Below are 17,644 nucleotides of genomic sequence, written 5' to 3'. Positions count from 1 at the left end.
AACAATAACAAACATCCATTCGTCCATCCGTCCATCCGATATAAACTATCGTATTTATAATACCTACTAGCTTCCGCCCGCGGCTTCGCCCGCGTGGTGTTTTGATAAAAGGTAGCTTATATCCTTTCTCAGGGTCTAAAGATTGTCTGTGCCAAATTTCATCAAAATCGGTTGAGAGGTTTAGCGGGAAAGCGTAACAGACAGACAGAGTTACTTTCGCATTTATAATATTAGTAGAGATTAGTAGGAATATAGATCATAGTATCTTCTTAATAAGTATTTTATCTGGGGGCACGGTAGTGCCCCCGCCAAGACGAGCCAAGCGACTACGCGCACGGGCACTACCTACCTTTTCTCGAAGCGCTTCGACGTTTTTTTGAACCCTCATAACTTGGGTTTGGATTATGCTAGATCAACAAAATTTTCGGGATATATTGTCAATAGCGGACTTATTGAACATATTAAGTTTTAATTACATTAGCTTTTATACTTCAGATTTTATTTATATCTAAAAAACGCTAATTTCGTCACTGACTCACTGATGATCATCAAAATTCTTAAGGTATTTCCTAATGCCCTAGAAAGCTGAAATTTTGTATGTAAGCTAGTATTAGCACACAAACAACAAAAAAATTATAAAACTTGTAACTTTCATCCCCCAACCCCTTAAACTAGGGGATGGGAGTTTGTATGAGACCTGTAATTTTAAATTAAATTTTGATGACGCTAGAGGTCTAATCTAATAATCTAAAACTTGGTTCCCCTAGATATATATATATGTATAGGTACTACTTGTTAAAAAAAAATTTAAAAATTTAATCGACATATATTGATGAGACATATACTTCAGATCAGATCATATAAATATGAATGAATAGAAGTGTTGCGAACGTCTCCTGCCTCTTACGTCCACACAGTAGCTAAAAATAAAAAATAAAATTGTTACAAACAACTTACAAAAAGAAATGAAATCCCACCAAAAACATTTTCATGTAAAATGCTGCCAAGACGAGTCCATATGACTCGCACTGTCAAAAAGTTATCAGATCTCATGTAGAGCCAAGCTTCTAACACTACACGCCCTAACTCTACAAGGCCTAACTTCACAAACTCTACACCTTAGTCAAAATATGTGGCTTGGCCGTTCGTTACTACAAGAACTATTGTATAACACAAAAGTAATGAACAGTGAATTAATTTTTCACCTTACGCCGATGTGAATGTAGCGAAATGGCCAGGCCACATATTTTGACTAAGGTGTAGAGTTTGTGAAGTTAGGCCTTGTAGAGTTAGGGCGTGTAGTGTTAGAAGCTTGGCTCTACATGAGATCTGATAACTTTTTGACAGTGCGAGTCATATGGACTCGTCTTGGTAACATTTTACATGAAAATGTTTTTGGTGGGATTAGATTATTTCACTTCAATAAAGTCATACTAAAGAAAGCTTGAAATATTTATAAAGATCAAAGTTGTTCATATTTTTAGTTGAAGGTTACAGGAAAATAATAAATAAAACAATTTTATTTAATTCATTAAGTCTTTAATTTGTCGTAGTTTTATACATTTCTATAGATTAACGGTTATTTCAAACCAGATTACATGAAAAATAACATTTATGTAATGAATATTATGAAAAGTGAAATCCTTTTAAATAAAAACATTAGAAAAAATAACGGAGTAATATAAATAATTTCAGAGAAAAATCTTAAATGGAAATTCATTGGGAAAGAGATTTTATTTATAGCCACTTCAGTAAGGGAAGCCTTGCATTGCAAGGAAAGATGAATGTCAAGTTTTGAATCTTAATTAAATATAAATTATCAGTTACTTCTTAAAAAACAATCACTGCTCAATATAACCTTTGTATTCTTATCTTACTGCGACGAACAAAATAGCGTTTACTGCCTCGGTGCGTCACTTCTCGAAATAGTGATTATGTGCAAATAATAGATATCTGTAAATAAAACCTCTGCATACCTTTAAATTTAAGTCAAAGTCTTACCATATAATTATGGAACAAATACTAGGCGAGTCCTCACAGAGCGAGCAGCCTCGCGAAGCAATTGCTGCGCGAAGCTCGGTCAAGACGTGGCTCGGCCGAGGAAAATAACTCCACATACAATCTGACATTTGTTTCACTCTATTTCCCTTAGTAAATGGTAAATATACAAATAGGTTGTATATTTTACCATTACCATGTGATTACGTAGTAACTATTAAATAATCTGTGGTATTATGGTCCTGTGAAACCAAAACATTGGTCTCATCCTAGGATCAAACCTGATCAAATCTAGATTGTTTTGGCTGTTCTAATATCGCATTATTTTATCAAGCGATACATTATTAATTTGAATAGATTTGTCCACTATCTCTGTTGTTTATTGTTTATTAGAGCCAGACGAATTGCAGCTATTAATTCAGGAATTGGAACAGCAGCGAAATATTAGGTATTATCCAGTATGTGGTAGGTAGTTTTATTAGGTAATGGCGGATCAGCGATCGCTAATTATAATTATTTATATTTCTGCTATTACTCTCAAATGTCGTTAAATTACTTATACCTCAATTTTGTAGAGCGGGGAGTTGAATTTTATTTATAGCTTTTATCGTCTATTTTAATTTTAATACTAGATTGTTTGTAAATTGATTCAGTGTCGTTTTATTGTATCTCTTAATTATGAAAGTATAATGCTCCAAAAATAATGTTACAGAAACTGGATATCATTAATTAAATCTATATACTAATATTATAAAGCTGAAGAGTTTGTTTGTTTATTTGTTTGAACGCGCTAATCTCGGGAACTACTGGTTCGATTTGAAAAAATCTTTCGGTGCTATATAGCCCATTTATCGAGGAAGGCTATAGGCTACACATCATCTCGCTAAGACCAACAGGAGCGGAGCACTGTGGGTACAACCGCGGAGCACAGCTAGTATTTAATATCTTTGCAATAATCGTCCATAATTTTTTCGTTGCCCTTATTGTCATAAGTTCAGCAACTGCTGTCTAACACTTATTCTTACACATGTGTTTATAAGCAAACTAAAATTTTATACAAGGCAGACAAATGCAATTGCAATAGTTCTGTAAAACTTGATAAATAAAAAGAGAAATCAGTTGACAAATGCGATATTATTTGTCCTATTGACCAAGTACGAAATGTCCGTATATGTAATATGTCGGGGCTTCTTCAAAGGTTTATCGTTAGAGTCAATGGACCGATTCAAGATTTGTATCCCAATACTAACTTGAAGTAAAAATGAGCTCGATATAAATGAATATGAATCTATTTTGGGACTTTGGTATATTACAGATTTGTTTGGATTCAAACTTTCGTTTTTCCATTGCCCCGATAAATTCACTTTCTATTGATAAAAATAAAGGTAAATATGACCAATGTTTTCCTGTTTTTTGAGCTTTTAATTCGTTTATTGAATAGGTTTCTTTTAGTCCTTTTGAATTCATTGTTTATACATCAATAAAATACTCTTGGTAATGAAAAATAACGTTTTACTGAGAAAATGAATTTTTAATTTTTAAATCACTATCTGTATCTACGTTTATTCACATTTAGATTTTAAATTGTTTATTAAGGATTCATTTCATAAAGAAATAACGGGAACAATTTAATTTAATAAAACTGCATCCACTTTATATAAACGCACTCAAATAAAAATGTGTGCGTGTACTAGTGTACACACGTAAGAAGTGAAACTTCTTTATGACCTTATTTTTAAAAAAAATAATTTACTATATTATGTAACTTTACAGAAATACGTCGAATCACGCGTGGTAGGGATAAGAAAAAGATAACGCGTAACCGCGTAACGGAAAAATGTCACGCGTAACGAAAAAATGTTACACTAAATTTTTTTCCAACCCCGATATAGAAGTTTCACTTCAATAACTTCCTCCTTATTGGAGTTCATTCATTCTTGTTTTCACTTTTATTATATTCCTTTAATACATCCGATCTCAAACGTTCTACAAAATTAGTTATTTACTTTTTAAAGCCCCACAAAACGTTAACATTAATTAAAATTTCCAAGTTTCCTAAACTAATTGTGTTAAGTTTGTTCTTGTTTCTTGCTCAGCACATTATCTAGTTTGTTAGTTTGTTACCAACTCGCCAGATTATGGCCGCAAATACAAAGATAAATTTACTTGTATTGTATTGATATTCTATTTCGTAACAATATTAATTACACTGAGATTGAACTTTGTAATTATTAAGGGATGTAGGGTTTGCTTAGTAAAGTTAACAGTACTAGGTTTTAGTTTATCGACGTCTTAAAATATAATATAGTTGTTTAAATTACTATGTGTTTTGACAAAATTGGGGTACTAAAATTAATAATAAATAAATATTTATATAATAATCAAATCTCTGATCAGATTAAGACATAAATTTTCAGTTACGCTTTAGTTAACTTTTAAATAATTATCTTGTATTTCATAATATAATATTACTTATATTCGGTAGATAAATATTAAATATTATACTTATCTATATTTTATATCTCAAAAAGTTGTGAAGTATTTTATTATCGAACATCCTGCGCCTGAAATAAGACTTGGAATGAAAGTTATAGCATCACATATACAGGGGCGTAGCTACCGCCGTATCTGCCGTATCAATTATACGGGGCCCCCGCGCCAAGGGGGCCCCCAATGTGCGCTTTTGTGAGAAATCTTTACTTCCTAAGGGCCCCCAAACAAACTTTTATACGGGGTCCCGCCAAGGCACGCTACGATTCTGCACATATAGCAAAAGTTTCAAACTAGAACAATATTTTTATGATACAGAAATATTTCTTTCGGGAACTATGCAGTAACATATAAGATTGTGAGTAATATTATTATTTCAATCGAAATATATTTAGATCAAATATCATAATGTCATCGGAATTCAAATTCTAGGTTAAAAGAAAAAAATTACGAGTGCTGTCCATTTAAAAACACATATTCAGTTTTTATCTGATGAAAGGCTGATTTAAATAAAAAAACCACGTGTGGCACTCGGGGACTGCCGCGGTAAAGCTATAGCATGCTATTCCTTCGAGCCACACCTCCGAGCCCGTCGGAGTGGGGAGCGTGAAGTTTTTCGTTACGCAATTATTGGATTCGGTCCCCGCGCTCAAGGCCCGCGATAGAAGCTATGCAATAGCTTAAAAAAAACTCCGACCATTAAATTAATTAGTCATAACTTTTGATGATACTGGTTACCTAGGAACAGCTTCTAATAAATATCAAATATACAATACCCAATAGTGGTAGGTATAGATCTAAAACCTCAAGCGCTAAGGAAGGGTTTGCTGTAACCACCAACTCACTCGCAACAAGGTAACGAAGTTCAATTTGACGAACTAATTTATAGAATTTAACTATACCAAATTTGATACAAATCGGTCCAGAACTCAATAGTTTAGTTCGTGAAAAGAGTGTTACTTTTTCATTTTCATTATTAATAGGAAATTATAATAATAGATGTTATAATTTTTAACATCAACTCTACCATTCAGATTCTAAAAAAAGTACCATTGAGTAGAATTTCCTTTGATACAAAAAAAGTACTTAATGGAGATAACTCTGATGATGATGTACCTACGAGCATAAAAAATGCAATGATGAACCGTCATCGTTTTAGGAAGCATCAGTTAAAAATAGTTCATAGCTATGTGCTATTATTAGCATTGTGTCGACACGGAATACAGAATTGATAGCAAAGTGTACGAGAACGGAATACAAAACGGGTCTACACCGGTTTAATAAATAATTACCTGAACAGAAACTACCGTATTTTCAACATTATGTGGAAACCGAATACTAAATTATTCTTGGGATCTAAACACAACGCTTTATCCAGTTCTCAGACTTATATTGTGTCTAAACGGGTTCAGTTTAAGAAATGGCGTCGAGTTGGATATTAATTTGAAAGCATCGAATTTAAATCAGCCATCTTCATGGGTTAATGAATTTGGTTAGAGAAGTTTGAAACAAAACAATATGGTAATTATAAATGTTTATTTGTGTTAATTTACATAAATCACCCATACTACATGAATCCAGGGAAATATAAACTGTATAACATTGAGTTGACTGTTGTAGATAAAAATGTATTTGCTAAAAAATTAGTTATATAATCATACTAAATTACATAAAGATTTGTGTTCATATTGCTTTTTCTTGTGGAGCCATGTTTAAGTAAATTGACAGCTTTAAGTGTCTCCCAAGGGTATGTTTTAGGTCACAATGTTTTCAATACATATACTAACGTAACAAAATTTAGAAGAAGAGAAGTAGAAGTTTCAAGTTGTTACTAAAAGGGTGACTAAGTTATTGAAATTTTATAAAATGAGAACAAACATACATGGAAGAAAACATTAAAATTTTAATCAGGGACATATATTAAACGAATTTTTCTGGTGTCAAGTACTATTCAGTCAGTAAAGGGTTAATTTGATACAAGATAAACATTGGTAACATGATCATTACAACCTGTTATTCCGTTTCTAATTCTATATACATATTTACACAAACTATTGGTCCGTCTATGTTAAAATAATTAAAACTAATTATCTCATTCCTGGTATATAATTTCAAACAGAAACCAATTCGATCGTTAACTTGATTGACATTAAAGTAGAACATTATAAAGCATTAAATAAATTTTACATGCAATGTTCAAATTATTTTTAACTCTATCATGGCAAAAAAAGTTCTTTAAAAAAGAAAATTTAGTGGTAAATTTGGTTATTTAAAAGGGCTTTAATTCTTAATCTTTCATCTAACATCATCTGTAAATAACTCCTCACAATTCATTACTTAGTAATTGGTTTGTTTAAAAATTTCGTGATCAACATTCTATACATTAAACTCATTCTTGAGCAAATCATACATTTTATTCCTTTCACTAAACTTTATCCAATCTTCGACATCATAATTTATTTACTACTCGAGTTACATTGCTTACCTTGGATATGGCTTAGCCGAATATTTACAATATTTTACACTTACACTATATACAAAAAATGTACATCGATGTCAATGTTTATTTAACATTGTTCAATACCACAACTCAATATCGTATCTATCAATAAGAGTATCACTATCTTATTATTAAACACTTCACTGTTAATATCGCTTTCTAAAAACGAGTCTTTAAATCTTTTAGTGCGGTCACTTACGAATTCGTTTTTCCGCAATTATGATAATAATAACACTACATTTCCTATTAATTTATAATCACGAACGTTCACGGTTTAGACACCTCTATCGAAAGACGTCGTAACATTATTGCGTATACAGTATCAGTTATTGTTCATTGAAAACTGACGATCACTATATTTCCTAAACCAAGTTCACTGTTCATAGTCTTTACACCTTCTAAAAGAGCGTGATTATTAGATATAATCCGACACGCCCTGCAGAAGGTCCGGCTGGAGTCACACGATCTCGTCGTGATGCCGCATGTCACTGCAGCTGCCGGTTCGCTGCAGTCAAGCTCGCTGACGTCACACCCGCAGCTCCTCCATGGTCACATTCGACTTTGCGTTCAATTGCGTGTTCTTCTTTGTCAACGTATTCGTATTTATCATTTGCATCTGATGCGATAGGAGAGGCTGATTCTCCTGCAATTGCCCACTAGCTAATGTATTTATATTAGTCTTCCCTATTTTAGGAGGTGGTGGAGCGCGTGGCAAAGTGGCCATTCCAGATACGTTATTGCTGGGGAGATCAGCAAATTCTGGAGGAGGCAGTTGGTGATGATGCGTATGATGATGACTAAGAATAGTAGCTGGATCGTTTTTTAAACTTGTTTGGAAAGATAGTGCGCTTTCTAAATCACCACAAATGTTGTTCGGCATTTGTCCGTTTTCTACGCGTTTCTTCAAATGTGCGTTCGTGTGGTCGCCTTGACCGTTCATTCTGGTTTTATCTCTTTGGTAGTATACACCAGCAAAAATTAGCACGTTAAGAATAAGAAGGGAACAGCCAATTGCTATTGTTACGCTCAATGCTGTGGAATATGCTGCGAAGCCGTCTTCTGGTGGAGATGTACTATGTGTATCAGATTTATGTACTTCAGATACTGAAGTACTTTGAGTAACAGCATTGCCAATCACATTAAAATTCATTGGGGCAGTGACATTCAAAAGTGACAATAGTGGAACCTTTGTAGCTGAATCAGGTAAGATCATTTCAGTAGCTTTCTTGAAAGACGGCGTGAAAGTCTTTATTGTGGGTTGAAGGGACGAATCTTCATGCTCGATTTGGTGATGAGATGGCGGTACATCATCACCGCCTGGACGGTGTAAATCTGGGATCAGATTCAACCAGAATGACAATCTGTGAACAAAGAAACAGCTTTATAATCCTGCTTTATAAAGATGATGTTTGGAGATGTCTTTAACACAATTACCTACAATACAAATATTTTTTTAGTATAAATCACGATAACAGTGTGGATATAAGATTGTACATTAGGTATCTATTACTAAAAATCCTTCAACGTGATATTAACAACATTGCAAAATTTTAGATAATTTCACGTTATTTAAATTCAAAGCTTTAACTCCTTACCTATGCGCTCTGTAGTGATTCTTCAGTTTAAACTTCAGGTCAATATTCAGGTACCGTTTATGAACCTCTTCATACGCGGTCCACTCAAAATTCTTCATTCGTATTCTGTCTTGTCTACCGTCACGAATGGGGTCACTTTCTTGGGCTTCATTAGGATTCCTGATACAAGAATACAAATTTTAATTATTTAAACAATATCAGTAGGCTCATATTTTTTCGTAAAACTTTAACTAATAACCGGGACTGATTATTCACATATTTTTTTAAAGTACGAAAGGACAATGAATAATAATATGGCGTAATGTGTGTTTTTTTTTTAATTTGAATAAATAATACCAAAATATTAATATTAATTTGCTCTCGAGTGTATTATTGCCAACAAAACTTTCCCATTAGCAAATACTCCTTAGAAACCCTAAAATCTAATCTAAATTCGTCGTTTAAGTTGTCGACTAAAATATCACATTTCCGTAGATTACACATTTCGTCGTGTTTACCCTCGGGAAAGTCATTCGCGTTTAGTTTATATTTAGCCCTGGAGTCCCATTTGCCCCAGAGTCGCTTACAACGTGGTCTGTGTCCCCCAGGCTATCTACAAATTGGAGGTACACAGAAATTTCAACCGTATTATGCAAATGTTTAGAGTCGAAATTTGGTGATGATGTAAGTATCTAAATCAACCAAGTATTGAAACTTTGTTTCTCAAATAATTTGAATGGAAAGTTCAGATCAGGCTGTGTTATTAGCTGTGTTTTACCTGAAAATAAAACACATATTAAATACTTACCTATATTTGAAGCTTACTTCATTGAGAAGGTACCTAGCTTTTTCCGCCTATTTTTCCCTCTCTTTCCGTTGTATATATGCTATCTCTCTCGCACACCTCTCCACCAGGTGGCGGGGCGCACGATAATGTCGGGCGCTGGATGTTTTTCATTGAGTCGAAATCCACAACAGGTGGACGTTAAGTGTAAGCTTCAAATATAGGTAAGTATTTAATATGTGTTTTATTTTCAGGTAAAACACAGCTATTAAACACTTGACCGTAATTTGAAGCTTACTTCATTGAGACCTGTTTGTTACCCACCTGGTGTACAATATATGGACGCCAATGTGAATTTGAATACATAAGTAATTACTTATTTCTTTATTTGAAAGAGTAAGGTGTGCAGATAGTATACCTACCAATAAATCACACAAATTTTTATATTATATAATATATTAACAATCCCAGATGAAAAGTTAATCAAATAAGAACCAAAAAGTTAATCATAATGATTAAAAGTATTAGAACTTATGAGATTGGTTCAAGCGTACCTTAGTTAACCTTTTGGGCTTGAAAAGTTAAAGTTACTACAATTTTCACTATCTTTAGCGTAAATCTGCGAAAGCGCCAGTAACGACTTTCAATTACGCATTTAGATGTTACTTACAAAATGAAGCAACAGCTGATCCCGACGAGGCAAAAATACCTCAAACTCAAACCTTTATTTATTCAATTAGAACTCTGTAGAAGCACAATTGAATCATCTTTACATAGAATTACCACCTGTCTCAACTCACACAGTTTTAACCCAACCTGCTACAAGCGGACAAGAAGAGAACTTGGTCCTTACTTTTGGGGTCAGAAATATTAATTATTATTAATTTAAAAGGTCACCCCTTGAATAAGGCAATAAAATATCAAAACAGGTAAACGGTTTTAATTATAATACAGATTTTTAACATCAAACCAAACCGTGCGGTATCTATTAATGTTTAGAGCCAACGCCACCAATCATAATCTAAACATGGCTAGTACTTTCAGTACAATGCATGAATTATTTATTTAAAACTGATAGGTCATAAACTCTGTACTGGAAACAAATATACTGAACTTAACTCTTAAGAGACTAAAATGATAAGGAGCTTATCTGTGTCCCAAAACTGCAATTACTACAGCCAAGTACGTTACTTTTCATCAATTCGGTTTTAAGATATAATTATGATTTACATAAGAACTTATATACCGAAAGCCTCGGGACTACATAACGTGACTTATCTTCTTATATATAAAAATGAATCGCAAAATGTGTTGGTAAGCGCATAACTCGAGAACGGCTGAACCGATTTCGATAATTCTTTTATTATATTCCTTGAAGTACGAGGATGGTTTTTATGTAGAGAAAACGTAAGTACCACGAGCGAAGCCGGGGCGGACCGCTAGTTTATAATAATAGTGTTTGTGCACAACACTAGGCAGTCAACAGCTATATGAACGTCAGATAGGAAAAGAGCCAAATTTATCCAGTCAGTAACAAAGGATTTTAACTATAGTTACTTTATTCTAATTCAACCAACTACTACTAGCTACTCCGTATGTCTTTTGGATAGACGGAGGCAAATAGGATTTTTATTCCAACTATATCATTTGATATTTTGAAAATGTACTCCACATTTTCATACCGTCAGAGTCATTTTGCAGATTATAGTGGTGCAGCACTGAACACTGTCTATTAGGTGGCTGATGCTGCTGACCGGGCCTTCAGTTCCGCTTTCCAGAATACCTTCACCCTTCTAGGTGTTACTACTACTGAAATAGCGGTACTCTATCGCGTCGTTCAGGTCTCTAACTGACTAGGATTTCTCATATTATCGTAACAACCCTCGCTCGTTCTAACGAGGATAAATTATCGCCAAGGAATTCTGCTGCAGGATAATGGCAAGAGAGATTATAAGCTTAACTATGCAATATTATGTTAAGGAATATGGTGGGTTTTGAATACTATCGTCGTCTGAAAGTATCTCCTTTCGATTAACTGCATTAAGGATGCAGATCTGATCCCATCTTTGTTCCGTAGGAATGCTACGACAGTCTAAACGTTACACTGAACAAAGAAAATTGCCCTGAATATAGTCGGTTGTTCCAACATCCGTAATATGGCTAGCCTAAGGTTAGTTATCCCTTGATTGTAACTGCTACCAATGGAGGCATTGCTCTTGTGTTGTCCACAGTTGTGCGAGTGCAAAAATGAAGAACTGAGCTCGTGGGGAGCTATGTCGAATGAATCTGTGTTAAGATTATGACAGTATAGGACAGTTAGCTGTGGATGCGAAGACAGGACATTACTTTATTCATCCGTAAACACGCGAGGCAGCCACGGACAGCGATATAGCAAGAACTAAACTAGCAAAGTTTAGTTCGCTTACCAGACTTTGTCATGTTTTAAATGCAGTATATCCTCTGAATAGCATTGCATTTATGACTATTGATAAACTTAATTCACCCGTAAACACGAGAAGCAGGCACGGATAGCGATATAGCAAGAACTAAACCAGCAAAGTTTAGTTCGCTTACCAGACTTATATTTTAAAAGCCGTATAGCCTGTACATTTCATTTATTGCCCCCCCCCCCCCCCTCAAAGCAAAGAAATGAGAAGTCATTTGGCAGAGCTTTCTCGTTAAGGGTAGGGGTTCCAAGTAATATCTAATAATAAGAGGCTTTTGTTTGGAAAGATTGACTTTCCGTTATTTATCCTCTATCCTATGTAACTCAACAGTCAGTATTCTCAGCATTCGTTGAGTACTTAAACGTTTTACGTTAATAGTTGTATATAACTTTATTATACAATATAATAATCTTGGTGGGATGACAAAAAACTTGTCTAACAAACGATTATCCTAATCCCTCAGCGATTTATTGTTTGAGCCCCGAAGAAAAATCTCATGGGTGCAATAATGAGGTCAAATGGGTTGAAAAACGAGTCAAATAAATTGCCTACAAGACCGGGCAACTAAAATAGGCCTATGAGAGGTCAACTATACGTAATCAATCGTCATTTGTTACATTCAATCGCTTTGCGATTAAAAAATCTCTTCCGATGTTTGTATATGTAAATTGGTCGGCTAGTGCCATTTAATTACGATACCAAACATACCGTTGACACAAGGCTTGGTGACAATCCTCGAAACCACCGCCACAAATCATCTGCGAGATGATATTTGATCCGACTCGCCTTCCTTTGTTGTGATTAGGCTTTGCATTGGTAAATACAATTTGTTCAATTCCAATTTCCATAATTGGTAAACCAATGGTGGTTTCCTGATTCCTGAAGCGTAAACTTTTAGGATACGAAGTATCAATTTCATGCGCCCATTATTTGACGTATCTAACCTTTATTGTATTTATTAGGTCATTTACTATACTGCCCACTGTGAAGTAGATTTCAAAACCTTTTTCTACCTACCTTAGAAGAGTGAAGATCCGATACGGTCATATCCAAAACTTCTTTCGTGGGTCCTCGTTGACAAAAGCAAATATCTATGATCATTTTAATGATCAATCCTTTGTATATTTGCACCAATCGCCATTAAAGCCCCGCGAGGGCTGATATATATTTGCACCATTTCCCCGTGGGGACGGTTGTTATCAAAGCCCCGCGAAGGCTGATATATATTTGCACCATGTCTCCGTGAGGTACTGTTGTAATCAAAGCCCCGCGAGGGCTGATATATATTTGCACCATTTCTCCATGAGGGACGGTTGTAATCAAAGCCCCGCGAGGGCTGATATATATTCGCACCATCTTTTCCGTGAGGGACGATTGTAATCAAAGCCCCGCGAGGGCCGATATATATTTGCACCATTTCCCTGCGAGCGACAGCTGCGCGAGGGATGTTTGTAACTAGAAATAAGTAGGGCCTGCCAAAAAATGCTTAAGAGACACCCTGCGAGGGTGAATTTGACCTGGCTAACCCCTGCGAGGAGTAGTGGCCACATTTATGTATTCTGCTTCGAGCAAGAATACACCTTAGTGCTAATATAAAATAGCAGTAAATAATCATTTAAATAATATAGCAATTAACAAGGTCCTTTAACTTATTTTCCAATGTTAGCGACATTTAATAAATTCATAATTCAAATCAATTCACTAAATTTTAAAATGAACTTCGATTCATATTTATTTTTGTTCATGCAATCGATGTAACATTTAGTTGCTTTATATCCGTTAACATTCCTTACGAACGCAACCATACCGTCGTAGGACGTTATATTTAATTGCACAAAATAATCTCCACTCACCCGCAATTTTTTACTTTTTGTCAAGGTGTACAAGTTTATAATATTATTCTAAAACGTTAGAAGTGAATTGTAAATCCTTTGAAATAAGTGTATCTAAATCTAATTTATATTAAGATATCTCGATAATTATTATACGATAACCCTTTCAGCACAAGTTCAGTAAACCAAAGAATTTAATTGTAAAATTTTGGTACTTACTCGTTTTAACAAAAAAGTTGCATCATTTGAACATAGGAAACGTAATTTTCAATCAAATTAGCCGTGTGTAATATGTCTATTTTCACATAAAAACGGATCAGAATAATACTCATAAAAGGACACGTATAGACTACGGATAGTTTTGAATGTGTGGAACATTCATGGTACGTATCTACTATACATGAGCGAATTCCATCATTATTCAGTTGAGCGGTAACTCCCGTACGATTTATAAAATAAAATCACAACATGTTCTGACATGTCGTGACTTCTTGGAGCTGACTCATCTCGTTCGATAATTTTTAGTAATAAACTATGATAGGAATTCCGAACCGTTCCTAGCGATAACGACAATGTAATAAAGTCGTAGCAATGGATTGTATGCCTGTAAAGCTTTGAGTTGGCTCATATCCATACTAAGTATTAATTGTAATTTTTCCACGAAAAATTCACTTGTACCCTTGTAATAAAAACACATTATTAAAAATGAAATAAAATATTAAAAATATCTATATACAAGAGAGGGTATTTGATATATCTAGTAATATCAAATAATCACAAAAGTAATATTAACGATTCGAGTAAAGCCGAACGGTAACACCGTTAAAATAGCTTTACTCACAGTATTAAAAATTCAAATATTAATTAGTACATATTGCATAATGAAATATTTCAAAAGAAAAGTTACTATTTCAAGTAAAATGTAACGGTTGTATCGTTAATTTTAAATATCTTTATTCATGCTATTAAGTATTTAAGCATATTGAAAAATAAACTATTGCTGAAGGATTCATTAAAAAACCTCAGCATTTTAAATAAAGTCCAACGATTATACCGTTGACTTTAAAGATTTTTACTCATTTTTAAGTAAAATATTATTAGAATAGATGTAAAAATAACTCACTGTACCGATCCGACGGGATACACTTTTTAACACTTTTAGCACTTGCTTTAAGCAATACTTAATACTTAATAGCACCAAGGTTGTAGTCTTGTAGACAACCTTCTCGCGGCGGAAGCTAGACGCCAATGAAAAACATCCAGCGCCCGACATTATCGTGCGCCCCGCCACCTGGTGGAGAGGTGTGCGAGAGAGATAGCATATATACAACGGAAAGAGAGGGAAAAATAGGCGGAAAAAGCTAGGTACCTTCTCAATGAAGTAAGCTTCAAATTACGGTCAAGTGTTTAATAACAGTGAATAACGATATAAAGTAGTTTTCTAATTGTTAAAAAAATATCATCCAATTTCTTATTTTTGGTATGAAAAGAAGTTTAAAAAAAATCCTTTACATTTATCTAAAATCAAAATATAGGAAATAATACGTCAAGGTGGTACATATATTATACGTCTCTTTACAAAAAAGTATGTCTTGTAGTACAAATAAAAAATAATGATTTACACAATCGACAAAATAAACATTTCAACACATAAACAACTATTATTCATGATTTCCTTGTTATAGAAACTAATAATATTCCAATTACTAAGTACAACTAAAGCTATGCAGAACTCACCCAGTCTTAGCGAAGTTGCCCCAGTACAGCATGACGGATTCGGAAAGTGCTACCTCAGCTTTCGTGTAATTGGTTGGAAAGTGCGCCAGGCCTCCCACTAGGGGTGCCCCGAAGATGTATGGGAGATCCTCCCCGTGGATGCAGCCTTGACGCTGTTAGAGAAAAATCATTTTATCTACAATATTATACAGTGAAACAGATTTCTAAACTGATGGTGAATTTATTTATTTTAGGATCTTTAAAAGGAAATCTAGTAAATCTAGTTTATTATAAAATGTTTGAGTTTTTGTTTCGTCGTCGCCCAAAAATATAGAGCGTAGGTATGTTAATCAGAAGGATGTAGCTATGCAATAGTGCAGATACTTATAAAATTGGGCGAATTTTTTTTTCTGTTAAATCGTAAAAACATACTTCATTATTCGACAATCAAAACTTCTTCTTTAAGTATTAGTTTACAAAAGTACATTTCTATATTATATTGTTTTTTTTTTCAGTGCTTCTATAGGAATAATGTTTATTGATTTATTCCTTCCTTATTTCCTTCGGGTTTATTTTTATTCAAAGTACAGTTACTACGATTACAATATGTCCGCCGAGACCAAGTTTATTACTAGTTCGAATGTCTACAAATTACTCTGTTTTGTTCGTAAAGTTTTATGTATTTATTTATTATTCACACGGCTCTGTACCTTAATAATTTATATGAATTTAGTAGTCTGGTCTGCCATTTGTGCATTGTATTGTAATTTCCGTGAAGTACTTGTGTAATTTTAGAAAAAAAAATCGTTCAATATATTATAAAAAGAGACGTAATTTAAGGAAAATAAGTAAATGTTGAATAATATTATTAATAGCATTTCTTTGAAATTTTAAGAACATAGTAACTAGTAGATATCAAATAATTAATTCATAATATAGCAGCGTATGTTCATCAGGGATACCGGATAATGTATGATTCTAATAAGAATATTTTAGGGTTCCGTACCGAAACGGTAAAACGGGACCCTATTACTGAGACTTCTGTCTGTCTGTCTGTCTGTTTCCAGGCTGAATCTCATAAGCCGTGATAGCTAGTTTTAAATATCTTTCCTCTCTATAATAGCAGTGTAGATAAGTAATGGCGTAGATGTAGATGTAAACATAGATGAGATCTAGATAGAAAAGATAAAACTGGCTATCATACTTCAATAAACGAACTCAGAAGTTGGTCAGTCAAATAATTATCTTCGCCAGATCTCGTAATGAAGTTACGCAGACGTTTAGCTTGGACAAATTTAATTTGCTTCTAATTTAACAAGGTAAGTATCAAGTTTCAGTTTTATGAATTGTTACTCTTTTAGTTTCATTTATATTCATGTTTTATTTAATTAGGAAAATTAAAGTCAGGTTATGTTACGTTTTAGTCTTTCAGCTGAGTATTTTTCTGTATTAATTCTTATTTCATATGCTTTTTATATTATTTTATATGCTATGTTTATGTTATTTACCGAGCTTGAATATAACTCCGTTTTGGATGTACAATTTTTTAATACTTGCTACCTTATTAACCTTTATGTGCATGTATTAAACATATTTGACTGGCCGGTCGGTTTGGTTGGTAGTGACACTGCCTTCCAAGCCACTGGTCGTGGGTTCGATTCCCACCCGAGGAAAATATTTGTGTGATGAACATAGAAGTTTGCTCTGTGTCTGGGTTTTAATTATCTAAATAAGTATTTATTTAACATTATATATGTATTTTTATCAGCCATCTGGTTTCTATAACATAAAACTTAGTATGGGATCAGATCGTGCCGTGTGTGAAAATGGTCCCGAAATATTTATTTATTTATATACAAATTCTACAATACAAACATCATTGAATTTGATTATTCGCATATTTGTGTATAAACACTTGAGAATCTATTCATATTTGATCATCAAACAAGTTTCGTTCTAATAAAATATCTTCTGCTAACAATAATATCAAACAACTCACAAAGTGAATGGGATAAACAATTTCGCAGATACCTTTTCAAAACGAACATTCTATTTAGATACTAGAGACCGCCCGCGACTTCGTCCACGTGGAAACCCTATCAATCCCGTGGAAATTCCGGAATATGTAGCCTATGTTCCATTCTGTTCTTCAGTGCTACCTACATACCAAATTTCATTGTAATCGTTTCAGTAGTAGACTAGAGTAGATAATTTTTGAAACAAAAAAAATCGCAGTCGGATGAAACCCATAAGAAAGGAAAAGAAGTGTGCCTGATTTAGTAAAAGCTCATTATCACACTGTT

At 33.8% G+C, this 17,644-nt stretch overlaps 1 protein-coding gene across 1 annotated transcript in view; it reads right to left on the bottom strand.

The window, feature by feature from the left end:
- Window positions 1-6,716: 6,716 nt before the first annotated feature.
- Nlg3 (Neuroligin 3) overlaps window positions 6,717-17,644 on the bottom strand; it is a 113,824-nt gene continuing 102,896 nt past the window's right edge. Inside the window, exons 10-12 of the mRNA XM_090120106.1 lie at window positions 15,363-15,514; window positions 8,584-8,742; window positions 6,717-8,349 (exon numbers count right to left, since the gene is read on the bottom strand). Of these exons, the coding sequence (XP_089976232.1) occupies window positions 7,515-8,349; window positions 8,584-8,742; window positions 15,363-15,514 (1,146 nt within the window). The 3' untranslated portion in view covers window positions 6,717-7,514. The remainder of the gene's footprint in view (window positions 8,350-8,583; window positions 8,743-15,362; window positions 15,515-17,644) is intronic.

This window comes from Colias eurytheme, chromosome 3 (genome assembly GCF_061535395.1).
Source record: "Colias eurytheme isolate Ceu_HAF_F1 chromosome 3, ilColEury1 Martin Lab GWU primary, whole genome shotgun sequence".
Classification (NCBI taxonomy): Eukaryota; Metazoa; Arthropoda; class Insecta; order Lepidoptera; family Pieridae; genus Colias; species Colias eurytheme.
The sequence above is the reverse complement of the archived record's forward strand: the minus strand, read 5'-3'. Positions and strand labels throughout refer to the sequence as shown.